This window comes from Ahaetulla prasina, chromosome 17, assembly GCF_028640845.1.
Source record: "Ahaetulla prasina isolate Xishuangbanna chromosome 17, ASM2864084v1, whole genome shotgun sequence".
NCBI lineage: Eukaryota > Metazoa > Chordata > Lepidosauria > Squamata > Colubridae > Ahaetulla > Ahaetulla prasina.
The window spans coordinates 838,074-848,520 of NC_080555.1; the positions used below are offsets into that span (position 1 = coordinate 838,074).

The 10,447-nt window shown below is 47.9% G+C and overlaps 1 protein-coding gene across 1 annotated transcript; it reads right to left on the reverse strand.

Annotated features, from left to right (window-relative positions):
* Positions 1 to 28: 28 nt before the first annotated feature.
* On the reverse strand, positions 29 to 9,079 carry BNIPL (BCL2 interacting protein like). Its single transcript, XM_058160344.1, has 10 exons — positions 7,955 to 9,079; positions 5,185 to 5,268; positions 4,607 to 4,668; positions 4,259 to 4,468; positions 3,942 to 4,121; positions 3,537 to 3,639; positions 2,445 to 2,576; positions 1,193 to 1,279; positions 934 to 1,032; positions 29 to 339 (listed from the first exon to the last, which is right to left on the reverse strand). Exons 1-10 carry the CDS (start codon positions 7,996 to 7,998, stop codon positions 312 to 314), a joined length of 1,029 nt encoding a protein of 342 aa, XP_058016327.1. The 5' UTR covers positions 7,999 to 9,079; the 3' UTR covers positions 29 to 311.
* Between the last annotated feature and the right edge of the window lie 1,368 nt (positions 9,080 to 10,447).

Consider the following 10,447-nt stretch of genomic DNA (forward strand, 5'->3'; position numbering starts at 1 on the left):
CGGGCGTGCCCAAGAGTCTCCCTCGCCTCCCCCGCCCCCCCCCCCATGAGCCCGACAGTCCCGGGGGCTTTTGCTCTGCTTCTGGGGGTCCGAATCCATTCCGCTCCCCGTCCCTCCCCCCCATCGGGGGCGGTGGACCATGGGAAGGATAGGAACACGGCCCATAACTCTGGGGAGGGCAGGGATGCACGTTGGACTGCTTTTCAGTATCCCTTTAAAACAGAAGAGCAAGAAAGAGGGAAGCATTGAGTGGGCATGTGGGGGTCCCCAGAGGCCATCCAGCCGGTCTGGCTATTTGGGGAGGGGGGGCTTCAGGAATTGCTGCTGGACTGATGTAGCCTGAAAGAGAAAGAGAAAACAGAAGGCCAAGGTTGAAACTTCTCTTTTCATTTTATTTTTATTTTTATTTTTATATTATTATTATTATTATTTATATATTATTTATATTTGATTTTTCATTTTACTTACTCTTCATGTATCCAAATTATGTTTATACTTTTACCTGTTATCTTATATAAGATTTGACAAATAAAAAAATAAAATAAAAATAAATAAAAATAGAATAAGCAATTTATTTCTCTCCTGTTAAAAAGCCTTTTTGGAGGGAAGATGGCTGGAAGCTGCTGGACTCCAGTCTCCATCATCCCCAATCCGGGTGGCTGGACCGGATTGACAGGCCTCTGTGGCTCCCCCTGCCCATTGGCGGTTGAGCAGGTCGCCCACGAATTAAGGGTTTTCTCCCATAGCTGGGTTTTCTGCCCCTAAAGAGGGCCTTCATATTTTGCTCAAGCCTGATCGCCTCCCCAGAACATGTGCAGAGGGCACTCTGGATAGCTTTGCAAGGCAGGGAGTTTTGCACTTCAGCCAGAGTCCGGAGGGTCTTTTGAGATGGGGAACAAACTGGACAGGCCAAAAAAACCAGACCATACTCACTGCTGGACGCAGGCTGGGATGTGGATCTGTTGAAGGGGGACGATTTGGCCCAGATCATCCAAGCTGTCTAGGAACTTCACTTTTTGGCTGAATTTGGAACTGCGGAAAGGAAGATGAGGCTGGTGAAGGGTGTGTTTATGTTGGCTTTGCCATCTTTGTGGCTGCAATGCAATGGTCTTTTTTTCCAAGTCAACCTTGGCACCCATCCTTCTAGTAGTTAATGGATGCCCATAGCCTTGTCTTGGCATCTTACACCCACCTGATAAAAGGCTTAAAGACGGTCATCAGGGCTTTGATGTACCACGTGGGATGAACGATGACCAGAGACTTCAAATTCTTCCGAAGCCTGAAAATAAAATGGAAAGGGACAGTGGAACTCCATGCCACATGATTTTGATATCCTGGTTTGTTTGTCTCTCGAGGGTGTGTGTGTGTGGAGCTGATCTAATTGAGTAAAACTGGAGATACCGTGCTTTCTAAGTTGTCTCGACTCGCTGTGTGGTCTTGAGATAGTCAAAATTTTCATTTAGTTGTTAAATGTAGATGCCCCTTGTCTCACTCTTGGCGCAGAATATCAGAATAACGGAGTTGGAAGGGACCTTGGAGGTCTTCTAGTCCAGCCCCCTGCTCAAGCAGGAGACCCTATAGCATTTCAGAGAAATAGTTATCCATTCTCTTCTTAAAAGCCTCTGGTGATGGAGCACCCACAACTTCTGGTGGCAAGCCGTTCCCCTGATTAATTGTCCTCACTGTCAGGAAGTTTCTCCTTAATTCCAGGTTGCTTCTCTCCTTGATCAGTTTCCATCCGTTGCTTTTTGTCCTGCCTTCTGGTGCTTTGGACCCCCCCTCCTCTTTGTGGCAGCCCCACAAATATTGGAACGCTCCTATCCTGTCCCCCCCTAGTGCTTCTTTTCCCTGGACTAGACATACCCAACGTGCCCGAATTGCTGAGCCTCTGTGCCTCACTTTTCAAAAGGCATTTGAAAAACAGAAATAGTTTCTGCCAGTCTGCAGAATGGTCCCCCCCCCCATATTTCTATTCCTTTTGTTCTTTGAGACGGGCGCTCACGTGCCATTCAATGCCCTTGATGTCAAAGCGGCTGAAAAATCTGCCCCACCTGTTTCTAGAGGCCTCACCTTGAAGAATTCAGAATTAAAAAGGGGGGGGGGGGAAGTGTTGCTGCTTAATGTCCCTGAGAGATGCGAGCATCTGTCAGCCACACAGGCCTGCTTTGAAAATGCTATTTATGCCCAAACCCAGCCACGTTTCTGCGCTCCCCCCTTTCCTGCCGTGCTAAAACTCCCCTTTCTGCAAACGGCCCTTAAAAGGCACAAAGGAGATCTCAGCTTTGTATAGTAACCTTTAAAAAACAAAACAAAAAACCCATCGCAGATTGAAGCCAGGTTCACACGCAAAAAAAAAAAAAAAAGGAAAATATCAGGGTGGGTGGGGGAGGGAGGGGGGGTTTCTTCAAATGGCTTTGCTTTAATTTGGAAGCTGCTTCTCTTACCGCCGGTCGATTGCCTGATAACACTGCTTGATCCAGGCAAAAGACGGGAGACGACTCCGGGAAGTGGCGCCGTTTAGACACACCAGCATGTAATTCTCGGCTACCATCAGCTCCAGAGTGCCTATGATGTACCTGTGGGGAATGAGAAAATAGGCTGGAGTCCATTTCCTGCATTTTAGCCTACAAAAAAAAATCCAATTTAATTCGCTCCCACAGCAACAGAACAATCCACATGGAAAGATAATAGCTGGAGAATATACGATCTTCTCTTCTCTTCCTTCCCACCCTTCCTTCCTTCCTTTCTCTCTCTTTCTCTTTTTCTTTCTCTTTCTATCTCTTCCTTTCTTCCTTTCCTTTCCTTTCTTCCTCTTTCTTTCTTTCTTTTTCTTTCTTTCTTTCTTTCTGTCTCTTTTTCTTTCTCTATCTCCTGTCTTCCTTCCTTCCTACTTTTCCTTCCTTTCTCTCTCTCTTTCTCTTACTCTCTCTCTTCTTTCTTTCTTTCCTTCCTTCTTGCCTTCTCTCCTCCCTCTCTCCCTCTCCTTTTTCCATTCATCCGTCCCTCTCTTCCTTCCTTCCTTCTTTCTTTCTTTCTTTCTTTCTTTCTTTCTTTCTTTCTTTCTTTCTTCCTTCCTTCCTTCCTTCCTTCCTTCCTTCCTTTCTCTCTCTCTCTCTCTCTCTCTCTCTCTTCTTTTTTCTTTTCTTTTCTTCCTTGTATGTATATAAAACAACAGACAGCCCTGCCCCAATTTTCTTTTCCAGGTTCAGTTCACGGGGAGGAGACGGTCACATGGCAAACTTGTAGTAGCAGGCAGCTGACACACAAACACACACCCCAAATGAGAAGTGTGTGCACACTTATCAGGCATTACCCGTGGCAGAATCTCGACATGCTGCAACTTGCATTTTCAGCCTGAAAAATCACCCCTTTTTTCCAGATAATCAGCCGGAAGGATTATTTTTATTTTACTTCGCTTTTCACTGATTTGAGGGCTAGCTAACCACAAAACAATAAGAAGCCCAGTTTCTTTTCCAGAAAAAAAAGTGCTTCTCCAACTTCTCCCCAGCTCAGGTAGAGGGACAGGTGGACGTTACCTGTACAGGTTCTCCATGATGTAGGGATAATTGGGGACGCTGCTTTCTGGTAAGTAACAAGAAGCAAAGACGAGAACGGCATTCAGACCTTCCCCGCAATAGCCTGGAGAAAGAAAGGAGGGAAGAGAAGAGATCACCTTGTGGGGTGGAGTCTGGGCAACTGAATGGAGCCAAGTATTTACTGGCCGGATGCCATTCCTATCGCCAGTGCTGAGTTTTATTCCAGCAGATACATTCTCATTGTGACCAGAGAAATATCTGCCTCTACCTAGGATCGAACTCACAGCCTCCTGATCGTGAGCCCAGAGCTCCACCCCTAAAGCCACCGCACCACTCAATTTGACAAACCAGGAATGATGGTTCCAAATTTAAGCCGCCTTCGTCTTACCCAGAGGGTGAGCTTACCTCCATGGGAGATCACCCTCGTGTAGGGCTCGATGGCGCTTAGATCCACTTTGTGCTCATGTTCGTCTCCCAGGAAGATGCGCCAGAGCTGTCCGTCGGGACCCTTCGTGTCCACCACGCAGCCAGTGCAGAATTTCTCAGGCAGGTTGGCCTCCACTCGCCTGGCCCGCGGGAGGTCATCTGGGAGACGGGGAAAGCGGGCATCAAATCCCAGCGGAATAAAACCAGGAAGGGACCGCATCTCTGCCAGCTGGGATCTTAACGGCAGGTCGAACCCCCTAGTTCTGCTTCCTTGGGACTCGAACTCGGGGCCTCACCTTCCCATTCGAATTCATGCCCGCTCTCCGGGCCTTCTTGGAACTCGCTTTCAGAGGGCGTCTCCAGCTCGTCCAGGTTGATGTCCAAGCTGTCATCTGGGGTGCTTTCGGGGAGGTCCCCGGATTTAACCGAACCCTCGCTGAGATCCGGCGCCTGGAGACGCTTCCTCATGTGTCTCCGGCCACAGAGTTCCAGGGTGTTGGAGGCGACTGCAGAAGAAGGAAAGGATTGTAAGACAATCTCTTGACACATGAGTGGTTACAGGTAGACTGCCTTCAGCAATGGAGGCTCTACCAAAAAACAAAAAACCAACCACCCCAAAAGGCAGTATTTTTCCTGAATCTTACCCGGAGTCAATTCTGAACTGGAGACTTCTAGATCTTCCTCAGACGTATCCTCCGGCAAAGGCCTGTAAGACCAAAAAGGAAAGAATCTGGATATTTTCGGAACTGAACCCTGATCTCCAAAACTTTGGCTTGAGGAAGACATCTAAAAGAAAGCCTTTGGATTATGATGTTATATCGCTATATGAAGCTATATAGCACTGAAGGTGAGTAGCCATATAAATTCTCTAAATAAATAAATAAGTCAAGCCATACAGACAATTCAATCTACCGAGGGGATTATAAGGACTCTAACCTCGAGCAGGGGGTTGGACTAGAAGACCTCTCGGGTCCCTTCCAGCTCTAGGATTCAAAGCATGCAGGAAACCCTCTAATAATTTTCATTATAGACAGTTTGCAAGTTTGCAAATTGGCTTCAATTTAAGCAGCCTCAGATATCCGGTTTTATTTATCTAGGATGGTGGGAGGGGGGAAACAGCAGGAATTGGAAAGAAAAGTGAGATGCCTGGCTGAATCCTAACTAAGGGAACTTTTTTTGGTATTCAAGGATAGGCTGCTCTCGAACATGGAGTCTCCTTTACCGTGGGAATTCGTCGTCTTGCCATTCTTCTCTCAGTTCCATGTCTCGGATATTCTCCGACGCTTCCGTGGCTTCCTTCTTAAGCCTGCCGAGGCAAAAATGCGAACGGATTTTCCACCTGCCCTGTCCAGAATCGCAGGCTGCAATCTCCCTGGTAGAGATGCAGTCACCCAGTGCCTTAAAACGGGCAGGATGGTTTTCCGCTCACTTTGTAGGCTGGCACACTCAGCCTGTTGGGTTAAGGCCTTACTCATGTCTGGAGTGGACCTCCAAGAAGGGATTAAAATTGCTTTAGGGGAGGGGTCCCCAACCTTGGCAACTTTAGGACTTGTGGACTTCAACTCCCAGAATTCCTCAGCCATCACTGAGGAATTCTGGGAGTTGAAGTCCACAAGTCCTAAAGTTGTCAATGCTGGAGACCCCTGCTTTAGTGAATGCAGTTGTAGTCAGAGGGATTCCTGAAGTCCATTTAGTCCCTCCCTTGCTCAATGCAGGAAAAACATCCCCCACTTCCTCAACCAACAATCTTCTCATTCCTGCCTGAGCGGGTGGGTTGGACTGGAGGACCTCCAAGGTCCCTTCCAACTCGTGGATTTTTGTGGGGCTCTTGGAGTCTGCTCTACAAAATTTTGGCTGTTTCCTTGGCGCTCCCTGTAATGTCCCACCCAAATCTGTCTCTCCGTTTTCACTTCTGTCCCCACTCCTCTTTGGGGCTGGATGGGACAGTAAATAGCTGGGGCGAAATAAACGTGTTTTTTTCTTCCTCTCTCTCTCTTTCTGGCTAATCCTTGAGATAGTTCCCGGCACACCCAGGAAAAAGACAAATCTACCCCTCCCTTGATGTTTTAAATATACAAAACCAGCAGACTGCTTGGAAGGTTTCGTTTAATGCAGAGGTCACCAAAGTTGGGCACTTTAAGACGCGTGGACTGCAACACCAGGAATTCTGCAGCCAGCACACCTGGCTGGGGAATTCTGGGAGTTGAAGTCCACATGTCCACGTGCCCAACTTTGCAAACTCCTGGTTTAGTGCCCGCCTGAATCCAACTATTTGCCCCCGAGAAATTCCCAAGCAGGACCCCGGCTCTGCGGTCAACTCTCCCAGTCTTCCAGTCAACTAGCACCCAGGTAGAATGCTCCTAAACCTCCTTATTCCAGAAACTCCAAAAGCTGATTAAACTTTGATCAACAGCTTCCCGGGCAGGTAGAGGGGAAATCCTGCCAAAGCAGACCAAATATGTGTCGCAGGGCGCTGAGACCTGTAATTAGTCTGTGAGGGAGGAAGTGCAGATGTATCTACGTCTGTCCGAAGGGGCGTTGCAGAGAAGAAACACTCCCCCCACCCACCATCCAGAGGGAAATCCACTTGAAGGGAGAGAAACAACCTAATTTGGGGCAGGTTTGAAGGAAGTGAAAGAAATGGAAAGAGAGTATTGTTTTTCTTAAGATGTGTAGAACCTCCAGCTTCAGCTGCAGTTGACCTTCAAAAGGCAAGAAGGGAAAGGCTCTTCCTTTCCAGACCTGGGGGCATTGAACAGCTGGAAATTGGTGCCCTGCCTAGCTGCAAAAGAACCCTCGTGGGGTGAAAAATAACCTTATGAATGTGAATTGGACCACTGCAGTAGAGACAAAATCCAGACATTTAATCCTGTATGTGAAGGTTGCATTCAGACGATACTAGTCGATATGATGGGGGCAGCCCCACTTCCAGAGAGGCCTCCGGCGTTGTCCGTGACTCAGGGAGAACCCCGTGTAAACAGGATGGTCAGAAGGCCTGAAGGGTTGAAATTAAAACCCGGGATAATTTAAAGGCGCTTTGCCAGCAGGCGAGCATGACGTCCAAATAGGTGTCTAGTTAATGAACCGGTTCAGAGAGTTTGCAATAGCAGCTGAACATCTTCCAGGTCAAAATTCAGCCTCTGCTTATCCTTTTGGGGGCGGGAGCCACAATACTTTGGGCCAAAATTTGGGCTGGATCCAGCAAGGATCCAGCACCTGAACTTCTCATCCCTGAACTAGGCGCAAGAATCTGTAGCATGACTGGGCGAGACAGTTGGTGCCCCTTTAAAGTCAACGAAAAGTTCTCTCGGCACTTGTTTCAGTACCAAAAACCTTTGTAGCAAAACCTCCCCTGAATTGGGAAAGCAAAGCAGGGGTGGGTGGAAGACCACCAGGAGATTTTGACTTCAAGGGAAACTTCCAAAAAAAATAAAAATAAAGGAAGGAAGGAAGGAAGAACCTTCAAAGCGACGAGAATTTGCTTTCCCATTTAAGAGAACTACAGAAGTTCCTGGATTGGCTCAAAGGAGGTGTTTAAACCACAATGATAAAAATAAGACTAACAAATAGTTTTTTAAAATTAATGTTTGCAGAAGGGTTGGGTGGGTGGAAGACCATCAGGTAAATTTTGCCTTGTTTAGTGAGGCGGTTCTGATTTATTTATATTTTGGAAGATTTAGTGAAATTTTTTCCCCCGCATAAAAAGGTGAGAGAGAAGGATAGAATCTCACTGTGTGGTCAATTAGAAAATAGGGAGAAACCTGGTTATCTCCCTAGGTGCGGCTGAACTACAATTCCCACCAACATCCAAAGGGTCAGGGGGGTGTCTCCTCCTGGCCAGGCACCACCTTAGAGACGAATTACAACCTTGCAGGGGAGTTGTGAACACATTTGGCCCCGAGTTGCCCAGGGTAAAGAAAGCAAACACTCATTGGTTTGAGAACCGTGCACTCTTCCAGAGTCCTCCCTTCCCCACCTTGGTAAGAACTCACCTTTCGGAGGGAAGGGTCCTGCCATCTCCCACAAAGGAACCCATGGAGGGTGGGTGGGAGGGAGGTTTGCCTGGCCAGGTGCAGTTCCAGCCAACCCTGCTTGTGACGGACACCCGAACTCGCACTGCAGCCCTGGAGGTGTGGACATGCCAGCGGAAGCCGGGAGATGATGGTTCTCAAACTGGTTTTTCTGCTTGGAGAGCTTGGCAGGAGGAGGCTGGGTCCTAACGCCGGAGACACAGCACCCTGGGAGAGCAGCCACTGGTCAGCTGGGGATGATGGGAATTTTAGGAGAGTGCAGCGTTGGGGATTTGGGCTCGGTTCCTATTTGGGTGCCACGCAGGGAGAAGGTGTCAATATTTATAGCCAAGTTAGCTGATGGGTGTTGAACAAGAAAGTCCAACCGTGGCTGCTTTTAAGACTTGTGGACTCCCAGAATTCCCCAGGCAGCTGGCTGGGGAATTCTGGGAGTTGTAAGTCCACAAGTCTTAAAAGCAGCCACGGTTGCACACCACCAGTGCAGTTCGCTGGTTGTACAAGCATTGTTTTGATGGTCCCTAGGGACTATTATGGGACACATGATCTTTGTGCCATTGTTAGTTTAAGGACGATTGAGGCCAGGCTGGTCCTGATGGGCAGGAACCCTGATAATTTTTTTCTGCAAATATATACAAATATATACATATCCAAGGGGAAAACAACATACAATTTGTGCCCTTAACTCTTCTCCTAAGGAAGCCAAAACAGGAAGTCAAAATCCGGTGGGAGGAATTAAATTTCCATCAGGTCAAGTTTTGTTTGTGGCACATTTCGCACCGGTTCACACATCGCACTCAACAACGAAGGCGCGTCGGCGGGGTTCCTTTTGTGAACTAGCCTCTGGCTACAATAACCCCAAATGGGCTGAATTGGCACGCAGGTTGGAGGATAAATGCAGAACCAGGATCGACGTGTCGTAAGGGAAGGGCTGATGCATGTGTGAACACAAGACTTTGTGCTTTACCGGTTGAATTAGGCCTGAGGTAGGGAAGAACATCCAGCTTCAGTGGCACTCTATCGTTGACAAACAGGAGCAAGAGACGAGGGGGGGGGGTCTGATTCAGGCCTCAGGCTTTCACTGTCGGGGTGGCAGAAATAAGGCAAAACACTATTTACACCGATGTGACACCGTTTCTAAAAATGATCCGGTGTTTCTACACAACACCAGTCTGCTCCCAGCAACCACAAATCCGTTCCTCCTGTGTGTCTAAAAATTGCTTTATTTTTCTCCTTCGTTGGGGGTCAAGACAAACATCTCCACCGGCCTATCCCAGGTGGGCCAAAATTAAGGCTAGAGTGCAGAGGGTGAGGTGTGCAAGTGAGGGGCCTGGCTTCGGGGCTCCAAAAGCCCCCCCCCCCCCGTTAGGCTAGAGGTTAGGGGTGAAATGCTCCCGGTTCGGACTGGATCGCTCAATCTGGTAGTGATGGTGGCGGGTGATTCAGAGAACCGATAGCAAAAATCCCTGCCCCCCCCCCATGCCCAGCTGAGCCACGCGATCATCAGAGGTTGGTTTTTTTTAACTTTTAAGAGCATTTTTTCTTCGGCCGAAAAATTGCTTTTAAAAGTAAAACAAAAAAGCCTCTGATGATCGCACGGCTCAGCTGGGATCGTCAGAGCCTTTTAAAAGCATTTTTCTGGCCGAAGAGGTTGTAGAAAAAATGCTTTTAAAAGTAAAAAAAAAAAGTTGGCCACATCCACCCACTCACATCCACACACCCATTTCCCCCCCTCCACCACCGAGCCACGGCCACAGAACCGTTAGTAACAAATTTTACATTTCACCCCTGCCTTAGGAGCTACCTTAATAAAACACCGTTATTTGTGAAATACCCCTCCTGGCTGGATTACAAAACGCGGTAAAACCTGCGCAAGTATAAAAAACAGGACCGTTCAGACATTCATAGGAACGCGTTTTAAGAAAGAGGACACGAGTGTTTTTATTCACTATTGAGGAATTAGCCCGAGTTTCGTGGTATAGCAGGGCTCTCCAAATTTGGAAACCTTTTAAGACTTGGGGACGTCAACTCCCAGCAGTCCCCAAGTCTTAAAACGCTGCCAAATTTGGAGACCTCCGTTTTACAGAATTCAGCCGAGCTGAAAAGGCAGAGCTCAGCTGCAAAAAAACCCACAACGTTTTACATTTCATGCATGGACATGAGGGGGTGTGGGGGTCTCAGTGAGATTTTTGTACTCTCTCAGGTTTTTATTTTTTTATTTTTTTGGGGAAAAAAAGGCAGTTCTGGAACATGTTGAGGTGGGACCGAGTGGCCGTTGCTGTCCTTGCCTCAACAGAGCCTGAACTAAGTCTCCCCTTCAACAAGCACCAACGTAACATTTCGGTTCCCCCTCCCCCTCCCCCCAAAATCCATTTTGGGACAATTTGGAAGGATGCACCAGAAAAAAAAAAAGGAAAGGATTTGGGGTGCTGGAAAGACATTTTCACCCCCTCCCCC

Coding starts and splice junctions, on each gene's coding strand:
- BNIPL (XM_058160344.1), bottom strand. CDS start 7,998: ATGGGTTCCTTTGTGGGAGATGGCAGGACCCTTCCCTCCGAAAG. Junction 5,269..7,954: donor AGGACCCTTCCCTCCGAAAG/GTGAGTTCTTAC, acceptor TTGCCTCGGCAG/GCTTAAGAAGGAAGCCACGG. Junction 3,640..3,941: donor GAGGGTGATCTCCCATGGAG/GTAAGCTCACCC, acceptor TTCTTTCTCCAG/GCTATTGCGGGGAAGGTCTG.